General features: G+C 37.8%; 1 protein-coding gene across 24 annotated transcripts in view; it reads right to left on the bottom strand.

Annotated features, from left to right (window-relative positions):
* The window catches only part of FRRS1 (ferric chelate reductase 1), a 342186-nt gene that overhangs the window by 266205 nt on the left and 54434 nt on the right, over positions 1–21547 (bottom strand). For 23 of the 24 annotated variants that reach the window (XR_012509148.1, XR_012509146.1, XR_012509147.1 and 20 more), the window contains exons 2-8: positions 14960–15155; positions 13967–14103; positions 12813–12907; positions 11070–11220; positions 7650–7832; positions 3393–3491; positions 2050–2197 (exon numbers count right to left, since the gene is read on the bottom strand). Coding sequence is in view for 5 of the 24 variants with exons in the window: in XM_074370026.1 (XP_074226127.1) it covers positions 2050–2197; positions 3393–3491; positions 7650–7832; positions 11070–11220; positions 12813–12907; positions 13967–14103; positions 14960–15155 (1009 nt within the window). In the remaining 19 variants the exon portion in view is untranslated. Of the gene's footprint in view, positions 1–2049; positions 2198–3392; positions 3492–7649; positions 7833–11069; positions 11221–12812; positions 12908–13966; positions 14104–14959; positions 15156–18829; positions 18883–21547 lie in introns of all 24 variants that reach the window. The other variant, XM_045513243.2, reaches the window with a different exon arrangement.

Below are 21547 nucleotides of genomic sequence, written 5' to 3' on the forward strand. Positions count from 1 at the left end.
TTTCAACAGAGAGGACATATATAATATTGTATATTGATAATACAACAATACCTAGTAAAATACATAGAATGTATTAATATGATAGAAATATTATGTTTAATATTAATATATGATATAATAATATTTATTATGTGTAAAATTAAACCTTTGAATGTATAGAACTATTCCAATTAGTTTGTGTATGTGGGTATGTATGTGTTTGTGTTCATTCTGGGAATCTATCCTACAAAACTATTCACCTTTTAACTAAAGATACATGTACAAGAATACTCATAGAAACTTTTTCTATGCTGGCCAAAAAAATTTAAACAAGCCAAATGTCCGTCATTAAGAGAATAAGTAAGTAAATTACGGAAAATACATTACTTTTAGAATACAATGCAAGTGTCACAAAGAATAAAATAATTAAGAAATTTGATGTGAAATATATATCAATCTTTGTCCCAAACAAATAAATATTAATAATTTCCAAGAAGAAACATTTATATAGGACACAGGTTACGTTATTTCTCTAAAATGAAACAAACTAAAAATTAACAGCAAAGAGCTACATTTTCCATGTTCGAAAGTATTGAATACTTGGGCTCTGAGGTCAAAGAGTTTTCCAACTCCAACATTTGTTTATCTGGGCAAATGACTTAACCTCTGTAAGCCTGCTTCCTCCCAGATAAAACTGGGATAATAATAGTACGTATCTAGTGTCGGCTTCCATGAAGCTGAAAATGAAGAACTTGATAACAGTGCTGAGCCAGCAACTAGCACTCATTAAGCACTGAGTAATTTTTATTCATTATTATCGTTTAACCAAGAAGTGATTTTCAAGCTAATTTGCGGTTGCAAGTAGGAATACATGATTTAACCGATAACCAAACCTATCACCCACAACTAAATCTGCAAAGACTCCTAAATTTTCTCTGACACTGAGTAGGTATTTTATCTTGCTTTAAAACCTTTTGAATCTCGACTTTACCTGTAGTATAAAGTCTAAACCACATGATAGAGGAGGCAAGGCTTTTTACAGTTCTGCCTCCCCCACGCTTCTGTTCCTCGTCCTCCTTTACTCCACCCACCCCCTCCATTCTACATGCCCAGCTTCTCATCATTTTCTTTTTTTCCAGGGAGGGGGGCTATTTATTGAAGTATAGTTGATTTACAATGCTGTGTTAGTTTCTGGTGCACAGCATAGTGATTCAGTCATATACATATATATATACACATACTCTTTTTCATACCACCATTTTCAAAGTAGGCCATATGCTCAAAGTTTGAGGGTAGTAGTATCTCCAGGGAGATGAGTCACTAAATACTACATTACCTTGGCGTTCCTGCTGTTTTTCACAATATCATCAGCCAAGACCTTAAGCAAAATCTAATTCTTATGTACTTCAGTACCTACCAGGGCATTCTTAAGGATAAACTAAACATTCAAACTCATAAAGTTACCTTAGGCTACACTTGGCATTAGAATCACTTAGAAGAATGGGGGACAGGAAATACAGCACACCTGCAGGGCACCAGGAGGCATTCTTTTTCAATGGGAGGTCCTGTAGAAGTTCCCGAAGATGTCCAGGAGCTATTCTCTTTACCTCTCTCCATCTTCCTGGAGAAAGCTCAGGTCCAGGGACATGAGATTCATTTTGGGCAGGTCACCCACAACAGCCAGTTCTCTTGCAATAATCCCAAAGTCCTGCATCTAGTGTCCCTACAAGGGATCTGCCAATGTCCCTACACTCAGGGAAGCGCAAAGTTATGGATTCTCACCAAGTATTTTTTCCTAGTTCAAATACATTTTGCCAGCCAAAAATCACTTTCACCATAAGTATGTTGCCTTATAACATAGTTGACGCTACCTTTACCTAGTTTCAAGGGAAAAAGGTAGAAGGTCGGCCAAAGTCAAACTGTCAGACAAAAATGGAAAAGGGTTTGAAAACTCTTTTTACCCACAAATGTGTATCTTTCAAAAGAACAACTACAGGAGTCTCCCCAAAAAAGGAGGGAAAGGGAAAAAGAGAAAAAAACAAAAAATAGTTTTTTAATCAATATACTCACCATCATCAGCTGCACCATCAGCTAGAAATATGTAGTAGCTTGCATTTAGATCAAATCTATTCTTAACCCCAGGAAGGGTAGCATTCCTCCTGAAAGAGCACTGCATAACACCGTCCATCAACCTCCAGGCCGTATCCTCAAGGGGATCCTGCCAACACATACAATGGGTCTTCTCAGCACTTCCCAAAAATTCGCTAAAAACAAGACATGATCAGAATTCTGACCTGTTCAATTTCCTTTCCCTTAGATCCTCTGTGCACTTAACTGTCTGCAGTGTCATTGTTTCCCTACTTCCTCTTTGAAGAGTACAAGAAACACATTCTCCCAGTTTATTTGTCTTAATCCCACTTGGCAAAAACAGTATTTTTACTATCTAAGTTAGAAACTTTGGCAAATGTACTAACTCCATCTGGCCACTAACACACAATCAAAAACACTGAAGAAACAATTAGCCAGTAATATCCCAGTGGCCAAAATGCAACACGCAACCGGGGAGAAGTTCCAAGCCCATGAGAAAGCCATGCAGAGAATGCAGCATGTCATGAGGTGATAGCCACGGCTTTGTCACAGCTCATTTGCTTGTCAATTGTGTTGTGAAAATGACACTTCTCTAGAAAGAAGACACCTTGGGCACAAGTGCCAACAACAGGCACTTAAGACAATTGCCCAAGACACTGAACCAGTCTCTACTATATGTGCACCTCTTTCTTGCACAGTCAGGAAATTCTGTGTCACTAACATAAGCCTCTCCTTAAAAATCCGCCTGTAAGCTTTTGTAAAGGCGCTGATGCTCTGATGCTTTTAACAAACTGTAACATATTTTTCATAAGATGCAAACAAAAGGGATTTAAGTGACACAAGCAAGAATGCATCTTTTCCTAAAAGAGAAATTTGTCTTGTGCTTTCTTAAGAAAGAAAAGGAAGAGAAAGGGGGCAAAGAAAAGGGGCATGGTGACTGGAGTTAATAATAATGTATTGTATACTGAAAATCTGCCAAGAGGGTAGTTCTCAGGTGCTCTCATCACACACACAAAGACTAACTGTGAGGCAATGGATGTATTTATTAGTTCGACTCTAGTAACCACCTCACTATGTAGAGGGATATCAAAACATCATGCTGTTTATCTTAAATATATACAATTTTTATTTTTTAAAAAGTATATGTAGCAAAAATAAGTAAAATGCAGAAAGGTTTCTCCCTGATTATTGTAAGAGAGGAGCTCTGATGGCAGGCTAACTGCAGGTCGGAAGCTATCTTGCAGCACAGCCAGGCAGGCCACAGTCAGCAACACAGCCAGACGGTGGGCTGGCCAGGTGGAGGTTCCCAGAATCTTCACACCTACCCTGGGGTCCATTACAGGGTGACTTCGCCCCACCAAATGGGCAGGTTGTATGCGCACAGTCTGGTCTTCACGAATGCACACATAAGCATCATCATCACCCTGAAAAACAATTGCAAATGAGAAAAGTTCAAGGGAATTTCAACACTTCGTTTAAAAAAAAAAAAAAAAGAATCTCTAATGAAATCAAATAGTATTTGATGCTTTTAAATCATAACTTAATGAGTTAATCTTAAATGGTATTATGAATTCAAGAGAACTGGCTGTCCCATATATTAACTAAAAATGATTTTGTTATAATGCAAAGCAATACAATTTTGGTGTGAAAAACAGATTAAAACAGATATGTGACATGGTTACAGCCCATAACCCATCACCAGTTGAACATCACTGTCAATGCTTTTGTATATATTCATCCAAACCTATTTATATTTATACCTGTTTTTCTTCCCAAATGGGAAAATATACAGTTTGTTACTTTTTTTCACTGAACTTATCACAAACATTGTTTTGAATATTTATTTAATTAAGTAAACGTGTCCTACAAAGTTTTATAACTGTAAGTGCTCTGCATTATATTGGGTTTGGGGGGTAACTTTTAAGATGGAAAATACTGTCATCAAATATTGCTAATATTGCACACAATTAATAGATTTACTATTACATATTGAGGACAAAATGTCTGACCGCAAAAGGGCATTCCTTGTCAGTCTAATTCTTGTCTATCCTTTAGTCTCCAACATTTCTTAACTCCAAATATTAAATCTTATTTAAATGAGTATCAGAGGGCAGACAGCATCGCAAATTTAAAGCACATTTAAGTGATGGCGCAAATAAATAGTCTGGATGTTAAGTGACTATGTACAGTTCTTTCACCTATTCTAAAACATTATGCATAAACTATGTAACAAGGTCTTATATGTGCTTTAGTCACTAAACTCCTTAAACAAGATCTAAGACTAACCAACTATAATAAATTTTGCTACAAATACCAATATGACATCCTAACATGTTTTAAACTTATTTTTTAAAGTTCCATTTTTGAGAACTCGCAAGCATACAACCTTAGCAAAGCAGTTATTCACTGCTGCACATCTTATATTCAAATCAGAACTAGCGCTGCTCAAGATAAGGAATTTGCTGTCATCGTGACTGAAGCCAGGAGACTACGCACTATGACACACAGACCAACTTCAGCACGACGCCTATTTCTGCACAGGCCACAGACTGAGGATGGTGTTTACATATCTATGTGGCTTTTAAAAATTGGAAGAATGCTATTTCATGACAAGTAAAAATACATTAAATCCAAGTTTCATTGTCTATAAATAAAGTTGTATTGGAATACAGCCACACCTAATCTATGGACAGTCTGTGGCTGCTTTAGTTCTGCAACAACAGAGGTGAGTAGATGCAACAGTGACCACGTGGCCCACAAATCCTGAAGTGGTCGCTCTCTGAGCTGCTACAGAAAAGGTTGGCTGATCTCTGATTTAAACAAACAATGTGTGTTTTCTAGAATGCTTAAGGGCTTACTGGTGTTTCTTGCACTCAACTTTCATGTAGGTTTAAAACTTTGCAAAACAAAAAGCTGGGGTGGGAGAGAGGAAGAAGAACTTCAGAGGTGAATAAAAGAGAGGAATCTGAGTCACAACTAAAATTTCCTTGAAGACCAGAGAAGTAAGCGGCAGCAATGAGGAAGACAGTCCACAAACGGCCCAGGACGGTGTCTGAAAAGCAGCAAGGAATCAAGAACAGTAGTTGCTTTTTTATTGCTGTTGTCAATCCCTGAGAATGGGGAGTCCAAGAGCGCATCAGGAGGGAAGATAACAAAGTCAGTTTTATAGATGATGGTTGTGTGGCCCGGAGCATGACTCTGGAAGAGAGAAGCTTAGCAGCTGGAAATCCCCATCTGGACACACACAAGGGAGGTCAGGACTGGGATCACTCTGGAATTTGAGCACTGAGAAGTTGTATACAGAACAAAACAGGCAGGGGAAGGCAGAGAACAGAAGCAAGTATAGTGTGTACACTTGTATACTTTATCTCATTTAACAAAGTAGCTGAGATGAAGAAGATATACACACTTTGAAATTCAGTTAAAATTCAGATATTAACAAGTCGTTGTTAGCAAATACATGGAAGGTTGTCCTTTCATCAATGTTAGTGATGCGGTCTAATACCAAAACCACTGCTAGCACTAATTCACAAACCAAGTTGAAAAAAGGTATAACTCGGGTTATCTAATCAGTATTCACAACATCAGATACATTCAGAGTTTAAATTTACAATGCGTACTGGTAAGAAATAGCAGGTCATAAAAATACCCTAAAAATTTAAAAATAATCAATAGAAATAACTACTTTAAAAATATTGTTGATGATTTATTTCCCCCAATTTAGGCAAACAGGTGTACAGCTGATTTTAATCATTCAATAGGCTTGCTCTGTAAATCAACAGCACCTGCATGATTAAGTCTTTATAAACATTTTTGATGAGTACTATATGATAAATGTAAGATTTCTATGTAAGATAAATATATCTTGAATCAGAGATAAACGCTTTTGTGCCATCAACGCCTACAACTTAGAACAGAAACCTCTGGTCTACTTAGAGGCTCCTTATCACAACACCCACTGCAACAAAAGTGTCTTTTCCTCTTCTGACAGATTTTATGCGGCCAGAAAAGGAAATCTGTTAGTAATTCTACTTCATGAAATTTGGCTATAAAGTGACTAGAATGTTTTTTACTCAAGTGCCTAGAACACAAATCGAAATGAGGACTCTAGAGATGAATCTTAAGCAAACTACACACTTATTCCAAGACTATCATTGTTAATCCTTTTTGGAGTCGTCTTCAGAATTTCCTTCATAGCCAGTTCCATTCACAGAACAAGCACCACCACCCTCTTTCCTTATTGCTTTATAGTCAGATTTTATTTTTAAGCTAGCCTCCTAAAGCACCTAACGCATCCAGCTTGGTTCATTTTTGCCAGAATTGAGAATACGCGAAAGAATATGCTGTAGGTCTAACGGTAATTACAAAAGGGAAATGGGGGAAGTGTTTTGAACAACTGCAATATCGTTTGAACATGTATAAATTTCCCATAAAAGCAACTTAAAAGGGAAAGAGTCATAATTTCTTCTATGTTATTTTTAGAGGCCTATGCCATATCTTCTATCTCATAGGTTTAAGACATACCCTTTGTTGGATGAAAAAAGATAAGAAGTGCACTCGGGAACTATAATAGTAAAACACACGTGACATAGCATATATTGCAATGTCTTCCCTCTACAAAAGTTACACCTGGCTTCCTGCAATATTTTCAGCCACAAGAACCACTGTGATCAGCATGCGCCTTTAAGGAAAATATTCGTTTTCTATCACAGAATCTCAGGGCTCCTTTTTTTTTTAAAAATATTATTTCCTAAAAAAGTGATGTTAAGTTTAACACTTGACAGGAAGAAAACTTTCAAGAAAGGCTCCTTGCACTTGCTGATGTGGAAGTAAGAGGCTTTCTGCGTTTGGAGCCAACCCCCTCCACAGCCAGCTCTGCTTGAACGGGACTGACACATGTCCTGGCCCGTCATACCCTTCTTCCTCCTCCCTGGGATGTCAGAATGCTAACGCAGCACTCTGCAATTCCACACCACAGCACAAGGCTGCCACCTACAGACCCTTTTAATCCGTTCAGCACTATCCACAGAGAGCAAGAATCAGGTGAAAACAAATGCTGCCTTCTGTAGACCTGACAAGTGAGCCTACTGGTAAAGCACCCACTGGTGCCCTGACACGCCAGCTCTAAGTCTCTGTCTGGGAAATGTGCCAGTGACTACCAAAACGGGGGCAACAAACACAGCAACCCAGGCTGCAGCTACTGGCCAAGGAGAAAACGAGAGGTTGCGAAGCATCACAGACAACAGGAGAGTTTATGCAGAGCGACTTTTTCATAACCGCACTTCTTGTTTTATCACAGAGATAGACACACAGAGGTAGACAGAAAAAGCGGCAAAGCCACTGGAAATAAAATGATTTTTCCAACTTTCCTTAGGACAGCATTGCTCTTAGAGGTATGTAATCGCCAGCTCAGAGCTGCTTAACTTAGAATCTGTTCTGAGTTCATTTCTCTGCCGTCCCTTCCCATCCCTCCCTTAAGTGAGATAATTTGACTCTGGAACCAACAGCTAAACTGCTGTTGATCAGAGGTCATTCCAGCGACTCTCCTTTCATTACCACGTATGTAAGTGAGAGATACAAACCATCCATTGGTCATGAGACAATGCAAAGGATAGATAGCCTTTACTGGGACCACTCATTTCAACCATCACTGACTGGTCATCACGTGTGAAGGACAAGAAGACACAGGCAAGCTCCTTCTCTGGGTCGCAGTTCTCAGGACTCCTAATACAGAACTTCTTGCTCCCACAATCTGAAGTATTGAACTAGAAAAATGACAGAGGGGGGGAAAAAAGTCTTAATTATCAAACAGGCAATTTATTTCCAATGACAGAAGAGCTGCTACCTTGAAGCATGGGTTTTAACAAGAATACCTTTTCATAATAAGAACTGAAATAAGGGAACAAAGACGTATCCTAAATTAGAAATTATCAAAGCAGTAGTTAGGTTTTGAACTTTTAAACTTAATTAATTTTAATTAAAATTTGGAAGACAATATTAATTGGACTGTAATTATGCACAAGAATTAAAATCCCTTTAATACACAAAATATTTCACACTAATTACATTCTAGAGCAAAGTTTCTGGTAAACTTTGAGAAACTTCTCACAGAATATTTAAGTCCACATTGACATACTTGCCTAAAGGGTGTCCTCTAGTTTTCAGAGATGGAATTTTAAAAAGCAAACAAACAAACCCTTAGCAAGTTTTTATATTTAGATCCTGGACTCTGCTTCTAGAATTCAGGTTCAAATTTGACATTAAAATAACGTGAGAAAAAGTGGTGGTGACTCTTATATATACCGCCACTCCAAATAATGGCAATAAGAATTTAGTAGGGGAGAAACAAAAACAATCTACAGTGATTTAATTCAGGACTTCTTGCTACGGCAAATAAGGAAAAGAGTATTAAAAAATGTCAGGTCTACAATTTGACAGAGCAAATGAGCAGTCATCCTGTGTTAGAATGAGTTGTGACAGCGTATTTGAGAAGAGAGCTAAACACTAATTTAAGTAATTAGATTTAACAGGAACTGTATAGAAAAACTCTCATATCTTCTACTCTACCAATACTTCTGGCCACCAAATGTGTGTGGGTTTTTCCCACACTAAGCAATTCTGTAATTCTCTGTAGATGCCAACTGGGTGCCCTATAATTCAATTCTGTTCTGACACTATCTACTTGAAGTTGGTGTCAGACCCCAAAAGTCCCACAAGACTGTCCCTTCTTTAGATGCCAGTCACAAGTCCCGTGTTGTCACCTGTACTTCTGAACGGTTGGCCACATATTGGAGGCTCCCATGACCACTACCTCGGGTTAATTTACCAAGATGGCTCACAGAACTCAGGAAAATAGCTTACTTACTAGATTATCAGTTTATTAAAAAAGGATAGCAACCCAGGAATGGCCAGGTGGAAGAGATGCCTAGAGCAAGGTATGCAGGAAGGGACACCGAGCATCTCTGAGGGACCACCCTCCCAGCACCTCCACGTGGTCAGCAACCTAGCAGCTCTCTGAACCCCATACTTTAGGAATTTTTTTGGAGGCTCCGTCACATAGTCCTGATGGATGAGTAGCTCAATTTTCAGCCTCTCTTCTCTGGAAAATGGAGAGTGGGGCTGAAAGCTGCAAGCTTCTAATCATGGCTTGGTCCTTCTGGTGACCAGCCTCCATACAGCAGCCCACCAAGAGTCACCTCATTAGAACCAAAGATGCTCCCATTATCCAGGAAACTCTGAGGGATTTTGAAATATCTACATTCAAATATAAGTAATAAGACATATATATTTCTTATTATTTCACAGGAACATAAAGAGAAATCATAGTAGAACGGAGTGAACAAGGCACCAGGAGCTAGGAAATGTGGGTTTTGGTCTCTGTTCTCCCCTTTACTCCATCACGTTTGCTGAAGAACTTACTCTCTCAGGGTCTCCTTACCTTTAACTATGCAACAGGAACTGAAGGACGCAGACCCTGAGGTCTCTTCTAGCTCTCTACCAATGCCATCATCCTGCCACTCTGAATGAACCCCTCCGTAGCTAGAGATTATAAACTTGGCCCAGAGATACAATAAAAAGCTCCAACAAGAGGGATTGGCTTTTTATGTGAATATATGGAAAGATACCAATCCTGTCAATAGATTCCTACTGGGAATCTCAGGTCCAAACTGACTGTGTTCTCCCCAAAGCAGCTTTTAAATAAATAAATGTTAAAACTAAATAAACTGAGAAATGAGTGCAAAGAATAGATCGAATTGTTTGGTCAAACCGAAGTTCATAATAATGTAATCAAACGGCTCTTTGCACATTGTATAACGTAGAAAAGAAGGAAAACAAAATGAGATCTTGTATAGGGGTAAAAAGAACTTTATTTAGTCTTCCCTATGAGAACAAAGAGTTATAAAAAAGACAAGAAAGGGAAGGAAAAGAAAAGATGAACTAATACTTACTGAATATCCATTAAGTGCAAAGCAATTAGAAATCTTACGTTCATTATACTGTTTAATTCTCATAGTGATATTATATAAGAGCTAGATATTATTATTTCTCATTTTATAGGTGAATAAACTGAGACTTTGAGAATTGAGTAATTTGTCCAAAGTCAAACAGAAAGTAGACAAATCAGGATTCAGGCCCAAGTTTGTTCTTCCAACTGTATTTAAGACATTTTTCATTATATTCACTTCTGAATTAATAAGTCTAATTTATCAGAATTACCTTCAGTAAAACCTTTCTAATGTTTCTAATATGCATCACCCTTTCTAAGATATGTTTTTTTAACCGTAATTTTTTAAATCAGAGGGCCTAAATGGAATTCTTTTTTGAGATTATTTGGGGGCGGGAGGTAATTAGGTTTATTTATTCATTTAGTTTTTTTTTTTTTAATGGAGGTACTGGGGCTTGAACCCAGGACCTTGTGCATGCTAAGCACGAACTCTACCATTGAGCTGTATCTTCCCCACCTCTAAAGGGAACTCTAGCTGGTGAGCTTGCAAAAGAGTTCCTGTGGGTCAGCGGTTCAGCATGTAGAACCTCCCAGTACTCTCTGGCCTTAGTGAAATAGGATCGAAGAGTTATATGACCATTTCAAGATTCTCCTCTAAACCCTGTCTGAATTTAACTTGAGCTTTAAGCTCCCTCTCCATGTTTGGTATTTGGCTGTGATGATGAAGAATAAGAAGGAGGAGGAGGAGGAGGAGAAGAAGAACAAAAAACTTGCTGCTTCAGATTTTTTCCCAAATGAAAACCTCCCCACTGCTAGGACAGACTATGTGCAAATGTCATAACCACACCTTGAACATGCAGGGTCTTGCACTCCCTTTATTCCAACCTGTAAGTCATAATGTTGCAATGAGACGTCCTCCTAATTTCCCAAAAGAAATCCAAAAACTTGCTACCACAACCCAGGACAGCTACTCCTCTTCCCCAGGCATAGAACCACAATCTCCAAGGAAGCCGTTCCTTTAGATTGCATTTGGTGAAGTCGTAAAAATGTTACTCACTGATTTGGTTAAATGGGAAACTGGAGGTAATGTTGTTGGCATAGGTTCTACTGTAGCTTCGGGTGTTGTAAAAGGAAGTACATTCGGTTGTGAAATTACAGGACTAGGAATCTTCACCCAGTAGATTCTGTACTTCTCCACGATTGTGACTCTGAAATGCAGTACCAGTGAGATCAGACAGAACCACGATTGTGGTCCTTCACAGTCAAATCGGAAAAAAAGGAACGAATTAGACACATACGACTTTACACAGGCACACTTGGGAGATACCGCGGGTTTGGATCCAGCCCACAGTAAAGAGAGTCACAGAACTTTTTGGTGTCCCAGCGCGTATAAAAGCTATGTTAACACTACACCGTAGTCTAGTAAGTGTGCAATAGTATTGTGTCCAAAAAAATACATATATCTTAATTTTAAAATAACTTATCACTAAAAATACTAACCATCATCTCAGCCTTCAGCAAATTACAGTAGTGACATCAAAGATCACTGATCACAGATCACCATAACTAATATATTAAAAATGAAAAAGTCTGAAATATTGTGACAATTATCAAAATGTGGCACAGAGATACAAAGTGAGCAAATGCTGTTGGAAAAACGGCGCCCAGAGACCTGCTCGATGCAGGATTACCACAGACTTTCAACCTGTAAAAGAACACAGTAAGTGCGAAGCCCCATAAAGCAAAGCACCATAAAACGAAGATGCTTGGGGGTGCCTGACAATGCTGCTAACTCTGCATGAGGCGAAGCTCTAATGACTCTCCTCCACCTCATCACTAAATGAACATTTACTGCTCACTCTTTCTCTCTCCTCTCTCTCCTGCTCTCTCTCTTCTCTTACTTGTCTGTTATTTGGGCATACTCACAGCAGCCAGGAACGCCAGATCCAGGGACTAAACTGCACAGATTTCTACTCTCTGACACACAGAGAACATACTACTACTACATTTTCATAGTGGTCGTTGAAAATTATTCCAAAGGCATGTGTAGTGGGGAAGCTATACAGAGTCTGCCTAAGCAAACATCAGCTCTTCATGGGTCACACCCTCTTCTTCACATTCCGCGCCACACACAGGCACAAAGTGGTGCCACCATGCACTGGCGACCTGTGCGCAAAACACTGCAGAGGATAGAGACAGGCCGGGAAAGCAGATCTCCCCTTAAATATGTGCCCACGACACCACTCCGGAGTCATCATATGGCTTCAGGACATCCCATTTCCCCCTTGCACACAAGATGAAGACACAAGTACTATTCTAATTCCACTGAATGTCATAATACTGAGGGGCACTCAGGATCTTATTTTTCTGACAGTCTAATGTGCAAGTTATAACACTGCAAAAAGAGTCATCCAAATTTCAAGGACTGTTTTTTTTTTTATATGCTCATACTAATATAGAAACAAACCAAAAAAGAAAGTATTTCTCCCTGTATCATATAGACTCAGGCATTCATTGGTGGCTCTTATTAGTGTGAAGGCAGCACAATACTTCATTCACTCAACAAATGTCTATTAAGTATCTTCTAGGTGCCAGGTCCTGTGCTAGGTGCTCAGTACATACTGCTAGAAGAAGAAGAAGAAAAAAAACAAGAAAGCAAAACAACCACTTACATCAATAAGGTGGTGTCATGACTACACCGAACCTCCCCTAGAGGTGAATGTTCAATAGGTATAAAAATAATGATACAGATAATTATTACTTCAACACTGGTTACAGAGTTGTAAACTCTCTTACTCACAGAAACTTTATGTGATTTGGGGCACTGCTTGGAGCATTCCAGTAGACTTTAATTTCTGTTTTTTCGTGAGAATTTGTGTGACTCACTGCTGATCCCTGAAATAAAATGGGAAAGAACCACCATTCAGTCACTCAATAGCTCAGCATGGCTGCAACTACTACCACTTTTACAAAGTAATTTATCACTGCATGGCCTCGGTATTCTGATAGACTATTTTATTTAGAACAGGGGCTTAGGTACTCAACAAATACGTGTTGACTGGTTAACACCGAACTAGCAGCTGGCTCTATGAATAAACTAGAGTCAGCAGACATTTAAGAACTGAAGAGAGTTATGAGTGTTGGGTGTGTTAATGCTACACAGAGCCTGCTCATTATTTCATTTGTACTGCAAGTTTATACTTTTTATTAATTGATACAAGTAGAATGCAGAAAAAATTCCTGCCTCCAAATACGTAGCATTAGATTTTAGTAATTCCATTCTCTTGAACAATCTTGTTCCCACCTCCATTCACCTGGCAAGTTCCCACACATTCTTTGAGGTCTAGCTGAGATCATCTCCTCTCAATTCCTTCAGCCTATGGGTAGCACCTCTGCTGCGCTTCCCGCCCGCCCTACGTGTGTTCTAATCTAAGGCATCATCTGTTCTACTTATGTGTTTGTCCTATACCCATATGTTCTATTTATGTGCCTTAGGGCAAATGCTCATGAGCTTTACTTATGTGCAAGGAAGGCTATGAGCTCTTCAAAGAACAAGCCTTGCTCATCACCATATCCCTTGCAGGACAGTTCCTGGCATAATAAATGTTCATTGCATTAATGAATCAATTACAAAAATTAGGCCTCTATTCCATTCTAGAAACCTTCAGTATTAACACCCTCCAAAATTCAATATAATAAAATATAAATAAAAGTCAATATTACATAAAATACCAAAAGCTATAAACCCTTCAAGCTATGATCCCATCTTTTCTAGGACACTGATGTGTGAAAATATATTGCCAGTAGAAAATTAGGTGGAAAAGTTTGATCCTCATGAATCTATCCAAATGTCTGCAGGACAAAGGTAATGTCACTGTTTGTCTTGCAAACACCTTCCTAGAGTGAAAAGACCTATAGAAACTGACAGAAATTAGTTTCAAACGAAACACAAACCTGTGTGTCTTCACAGGTCAGAAGCTGTGACACTTGACTGTCAATCAGTGTGAAGGAGCCGACAGGAGGGCCACTCAAGTCCTCAGCGTTACGTGCTTCTAAGAGAAAGCCTTTAAAGGGTGGCCCTGACAAAGTAACTGAGAAACAAACAAAAACATAAGAGGCTTAGCAACAACCTCCCAGAAAACTGCTCAGAGGAGGTATATCACCGAAGCAGGTGTACATACGCAGAGCTACTCCAGGAGCGAAGAGTAGGAATCTTCCCCTAGACAAAGAAATTCTAAACTGTGTCCCACAGGATATTATTCCATGGGATCTAATTCCACAGGGAAGAAAAGGCAGGTTATGGTCAGGGCATGGCCCATGAGGCCAAAGTATTTGAAAAATGCTGGATGAAATTAAATGCTTGTGTCTTTACTGCAAACCCCTCAGGGCCTTTAACATCCTACTTTGCAGAATGAAATCCTAAGAAGCATAATATATACAACACACAGGGCATTCCAGACTTATTTTTTCCATACATCCTTTTTGTTAGAGCGTACCAGTTAATACGTCTCATTTCTAAAGCTGCAGGAAATAGACTTTGTAAAATGCTGTTACAGACACACCTTTAACAGTCAGCCTACATTTTGCTAGAATTAGGGAAACACATGAGATTATACTATATCAGAAAGGATAAGGGTTTAATATTTTAGGCCAGATAAACTTTATTTTCCTCTGCAATTGAGTAAATAGTACTGTAAATGAAGATATATTAAATAATGATGAAAACATTTTTTAAAAGCGATTCTGAATTGGTAGTAGGTATACTACTTAAGTAATATAGTCACCTGTAGGAGTTAAACACAAAAATGAGAAGTATACGATCATGGCATCTTATGAAAACAGATGAACAGATTTAAATGAAACTGTATAAATCCAGTAATAATAAAGAATCAATGCACAATAAAAGAGTGAAATTCAAAATGTAAATAGTTAGTATCAGCACAGTACCTTTGATCTGATCTCCTGGCTTGAATGTCATCTGGCTCACTGAAATGTTGTGAGCAGGGTCAGACTGCGGGGTGTGACCATGTTCAGGTATCATCCCATGGCACGACTTCGTTACCTTTCCATTGGGATAATTAGCCACAGATTTAACATGCAACACAAGCATGAAGGCACCAAGGGTGTATCCAGGAACAGCCATCTCAAAAAGAAGATTAAAAGCACATTATTTTCACATATAATTAAAACATAAAACTTTCATACCACAGGATAGTAAGTCTAGATGGCTACTTGCTCTCAAAAATCTGTTTAACCACAATCTCAAAAACAGGTAATATAAAGAATGTCATAGGTACAGTCTGACCTGGATTTGAATCTCAGCTCTCCCAATTACCAACTGAAATTTTAAGCAAATCACTTAAGTCTCCTTCCTTACCGGAAAAATAAAGAAACGAAAACCCTCCTTTCAAAACTGTTTTAGTAAAATCTAGATACAGTCAAAGTCTGACTAGGAAGATAATAAATGTTAGTTTTCATTAGCGTGATTGGGAAGTAATAAAATGATCCAATAAAAGGAAAAGGTCTTATTCTACTTCATCCTGAAAAACTTAAAGAACAAATAAGAAATGTTTCTTCTGTATTTAAATATCATCACCTGAATAAATCTCTGGTATGATTTCTCCCAATTTCTTATTAAACTAATCATAATGACACAGTAGAAAATTTAACTTGCAACACTGAAAACTAAGGATAGAAACCAATTGCAAGAGACAATACTTCTATTACCTATAGCCCAGATACTTCCGAATTAAGAAACACTATTGTTCGCCCAAGCAATTTTCTTCTTTCCTCCAGTTTGTCTGCCTTTTGCAATCTCCCCAATAGAAAACCAGTCCCACCCTCGTCCAGCCCACATCAACCACCTCACTTTGTGCATATGTTCAAAACTGGCAAATCATAGAATATAAGGCTGAAGGTAGATGGGCAGGGATATGTTAGATGGCAGTAAGTAAAGTCCACACAGTGGACAGGCTGCAGATGGCAAGAGCCCTAGAAGCAGTTCATTCTCCATAGAAATGGGAGTTTTCTATACTGTAACTCTGGTCATAGACAAAACAAAAGCACCCTTAGAATCACCAGCACAAATTATTCTTTTATAGTCATCTAACTTACAAACCCCACATTGGACCAGGGCTAAACTATAAAAATTTCTGCTAGACACCAGAAATTGTGCTGGAGCTACACTCTTTAACCAGCCCACAATCACACCAGTAGCTACGGTCCAACTGTATACCCTTATCTTTTATCAAACATTGAAGCTAGGTGGAATTCTTCTCACTTAAGGGTAAGCAAAAGGAACAAATGAACTTATCAAGAGTTTCTGAAAAACCCTGTATCATAAGAGAAGCACAAGATTCCTTTGTAGACTCAGAGGAAAAGCATAACTTTAAACATAGTTAATTACTATGGGCAGCAACATTTAAGAAAATAACTGCTAAAGAATGGAACAATAGGAAAATTTTCTGTTCAAACATGGTTTTAGGTCCTTTTGTTAGGGGCAGACCTGCTTTTAGGGTCATGCAAGATTTACTGGAGAGGATCAAGGTCATTATTTTAACAATGTGATCTTGGCCAAGTTATTATGAAGACTGAATGCAGAAATAACACCTCACCTAAAGAATGGTATAGTGTGAAGAGTTAGGTTGGTTGAACAAGTACTTACTTGGCACTGATTTCCTGTCAGGTCAAAGTGCAAACAAGACTCGATGTCTCGTCGCTATTATACATTAAGTAGCTCAACAATGTCAATCAGGTCACCTAATCTGTCTCAGTTTCTTCATTTGCAAAATATAACAGGTGAAAGGGAAAAAATTCAGGGCCAACCCTAACATGATTTGAGGAAAGCAAAGTGGAAAAGTGTACTGGGGAATTATTACAGCATGAAGCATTAAACGGGAAAGGGAAGTGACTAAGACACCACTACCTGTCACTCATTAGGAAAATATAACAAACAAGGTCAGAGAGGGAAGCAGACAACAGCAATTTCTTTGTCCTTGGTCAGATACTGACCACTCAAGGTAAAGTTCTATTTCCATTACAATGGTCAAGGACGGTTTTCCAGTTAATGATTTAAGAAACAACATTTTTCAAGTGAATACATTAATTTATGAGCCAGCCTATGCCAACAGATTGCATAGTTATGAGAAGGAATAAAGAGTTATTCATGAACAGACTCGCAGACTTAGTAAACAATCTTATGGTTACTGGGGAAAGTGGGTGAAAGGGGATAAAATTGGGAGTTTCGGATTTATAAATGTTAGCTACTATACACAAAAGCAGATTTCAAAAAAAGTTTCTTTTGTATAGCACAGGAACTATGTTCAGTATCTTGTAACAACCTTTAATGGAAAAAAAAAATGAAAACAAATATATGTATGTACATGCATGACTGGGACATTGTGCTATAAACCAGAGACTGACACATTGTAATTGACTGTACTTCAATAAAAAAAGTTATTCATGGAAACATTTAAGCTAAAATTATGGAATGTGAATAATGATCTATTATGAGATTATCCTTCAAGCACTGGAAAAACTCCCACTAATTTTTACAAGTTTTTAATATTCACATTCTACCATGGGTACAATATAGGGAATTAAAAAAAAATCATAACTTGCATTTTGTCACCCAAAGATAGAGATAGACCTGTTCATTTAAAAGGTTAAAAGAGAGGTCATCCTGATCCTCTAACTGAAATAATTCCCAAACCTAATGAGATTTATATAGTTTTCTTTTTTGCCTGAAAGACAGGCACTTAGTAAAAAGGTAAATGACTGCTTATACCATGTTCTACATATACCCCACACAAAGGCAAAATTTCAAAACAAATGTATTCATTATTATTAAAATACCAAATTCTTGTACTTGGATGAATATGTAACTATTGTGACTCTAAACCAAAGATATTAATCAGGGCAATATATTTATTACAACAAAGTGAAATTCAGATAAAAATGAGAAAAATCCAAATGAAAAATATTTTGATGTAAGAAAAAAGACTATGTGTTAATTAGGGGTTTTTTTAAGTAAATTAGTCATTAAATATTTTTTTTTACTGTGTGACTTCAAGAACATGTGAGAAAAGGAAAATGTGGTAGAAAGCACAGCTTTTATAATAATCATGTCAGATGATTAAGTTAGCAAATAACTAATCAAGTCTAGTCATATTGCATTCCAGCTCTAGCTTTCATTATTAGTCATTTGTTTTAAATGAAGGCATCAAAGGAGTTCAAAAGTTAACATACACACAAAAAATTGTGGGAACCAGCCCAGTAACACCTACGCTCACCATCCAAGATATGAATGTAAGCAAACACTGAGAGTCTTTATTAATGCATAGGTAGGCGGTAACAAGGTTTTCTTAATTATGAAAAGTCGTAAAAAAAAAGAGTTTACTATAAAATATCTAAAAATAATTTGGAAAATGATTTTTTTTTGCTATATGCTGTGGGTTTTAAAAAAATTTTTACCACACTCAAAGTAAGAAATGTTTTTATATTGTAAACCTATACACATTTCAAGAGGCACTTTTTACCTTTACTACACATGATAAACTCATTTATTTTCTATTCCTTCCCTTTTTTTAATGCTGGTTACATCTTACTGAGTTGTTATTTCACAACCTACTGGTGAATCTCAACCTGTGGTTTGAAAACATTACTTTATGGCATATATAGACCATTAAGTTTCGGTCTTGAATTGTTTTAAATTAGGAGTTTCAAGGATTTCAGTAAAAAAGGAGAGTTCTCAGAACAACAGAAGAAACAAAAAAGCCAAGACACAAGGAGGATTTTGGAGGTAGGAGATGGACTTACCCAGTGGAAAATGTCTTATTCTGTATTATTTCATCTGTGAACCTGAACAAAAACTATAAATATGGCTAATAAATTAACTTTCTCACAGCAACCTTCTATATGAGGAAAAAAAAATTTCCCCCAAGTAGTATTTTTTATATTATTATTTTTTATTTTTTCTTCCAGTCTTATTGAGATATAATTTACATATAGTCCTAAGTTTAAGGTGTACCTCATAGTAACTTGACTTACACACATCATGAAGTGATTACCATCCATCAGACAAAAAAACTAGTTTAATTAACTGTTGATGAAAAATTAATCAGAAATCAATCTAAGAAAGAAACGGAAAATTTTATTTGAGCCAAACTAAGATTATAACCCAGGAGACAGTCTCTCAGAAAGCTCTGAAAACGGTTCCAAAGAGGTAACAGGGGAGGCCTGCATACATGAGATTTTAGAGAGAGGGTACATGCAATCAAGTTCACGTCTTGGTAGAAGGTTAGTATTATTCACAAGGAACAGATATCTTAGTTAATGTTTTTAGTGTTTAGACACTGGGTCAACAGAATTTCTCCTGAAAATTTCTGTCTAAAGGCCTGTTCTGCCAGTTTTCCCAAAGCACAGAGTGCCCCATCCTGACCCTCGCGCTGAACTCCTTTCAGGGTGTATGGTGGGTCAGTGACTACAGAGGCTAATGACTTGATTCTTATAGAAGTGGAGGGTGGGCAACATTCTGTACAATCTCTTCCCTTTTGGTCTTCATTTCGACCAAGGTTTGGGAGGCATTTTGTGAGCAATCTGTCCCATGGCACTAGGAATACTCATTCCCAGGTCAGAGAGGACTTTGTTGATAGGCCACTCAATGTGTTATTACTGGACTAGGCCCTGTTTACAGCAGCCAAAAGCCTCCAGACCTCCTGTCTTACTAGTCTGTTATGGTCTGGGAAAGTTTACCTCTTGTTGCCTCTTCCCACATCTAGAGTTACACTATTACAATCACTGATCGTATAGTACCAAATACACAGTCAATCATTTCAGGTCTCCTTAATCATCACTAAATTTATTTGAGGTTCAGTCACACATTTGTTAATACAAGAAACAGTAACGTTGTAATACAGGCAGAATATAAATAATATAGCTAGTAACATTAATAAGCTTATAAATTAAGTATTTAAGCTAAGAACTTCCATTAGGTGCCGCCCAGAATCTCCCTGATTTCCCCAGCTCATCTGCCCAGTCTGTTCTGCACCAATCACTATCTTTAAAGGAAAGGATGTATTGGCATTGTACACGAAGTTCCCCAAAGACATCTGCGTGTACAAGGTGAGTGGCGGGTCATCATGACCCCTTAACAGATTGAGAAAGGAATATCATCTTCTAAGGAGTTACGTGGTTGAGGCCAGAAGAATAAAAATTGATCTTTATGCTTGAGTAGGTATTTCTGCCTCTGGGGGGATCTGCTTAACCCGTAATGCAGATACACAGTGCACACTAGAGGGGAAGGAGGAGGCCCAAACGGACAGAGAAAAAATTTTATGTTTAAGTTTCTCTTGTTCTGCCTTAAAATGTGAATTTTTTTCATCATAACCATAATATAAAAACACTGCAATCACTAAGGCACTTGAATGCTCCTTTCAGAATTTCCATCACCTATATTCTACAAAGTTTAAAGTAATTAACTACTTCTTATTCAATATTGTTTTCATTTTACTTTATTACTAAGATTACAATGACATTATTTCCTTTTACTTTGTTGTAGTATCAAATTTTTCAATCAATTTATTAGTTAAACACGCTTCTTTTGCTTCTAGGCTTTTGGCCTAGAAACAGAACCACCATTTATAATACCATCTCCATTAAAAAGTGGAGTTGAAATTCCAAGCTGAATTAGAAATTAATTCTGAGACACAGCACAAGTGCAATTTCAGCATTGCATCTGGGATCTGGGGCAAACCTTGCAGGCCTGTGACCAAAACCTAGAGGGACTGGGGTTAGAGGTTAGGTTAGAATGGGTGCTCACTTGTAGAGTGGCGGAGTTAGGCAGAAAGAATTTTAGAGAAGTAGGTAGAACCACAGAAGAATAAGGAGATTGAAAAACTCAGAAAAGTTCAGACTAAGCACAAGAGGTATATGAAAAGCAATGAAATGTCCATGACGACAAGAAGGAAAGGATTACAGTTTTACTATAGAAGAGGAAGAAAGGGGAGACAGCGTGAAGAAGGCAGAGGAGAAAAAAAAAACGATGTTTGGTAAGAACCTGGTAGATACTAGAGCTAATGTAATCCTTACAACAAGCAGGTAGGACTATCATTTTAGAGATGAAGAAACTGAGACCAGGGAACGCACCCTAAATCGGGTGTACTTTTAGGATTAGAACGTAAATCTAACCCCAACATCTGCATTCTCTACACTCCACATCATTGCTCCCTTCTTGGAGAGAGAGGGACATGGAAAGTAAACAGGCACAGTAAGGATCCAAATTTCACAAGGAACAACGTGAGAGGGGGCATACTGTGACAAACTTGAAATCTAAATCAGCCTACTGAATTCAGAATGTTGGGTCCACTCTCTGAGTCTGAGCCACAATGTAGAAATTCCTTTCATGGAACTAAAGCTCCTGAAAAAAATGATACAAAAACCACTAGTTCAATGCCTAAAAGCACGAAGCTGTCAGTAAGTGGTAACTGCCATTATTTGTTACCACTCTTGACTTTCCATATCGCCACTATGTGCGCA

This window comes from Camelus bactrianus, chromosome 9 (genome assembly GCF_048773025.1).
Source record: "Camelus bactrianus isolate YW-2024 breed Bactrian camel chromosome 9, ASM4877302v1, whole genome shotgun sequence".
Taxonomy (NCBI): Eukaryota; Metazoa; Chordata; class Mammalia; order Artiodactyla; family Camelidae; genus Camelus; species Camelus bactrianus.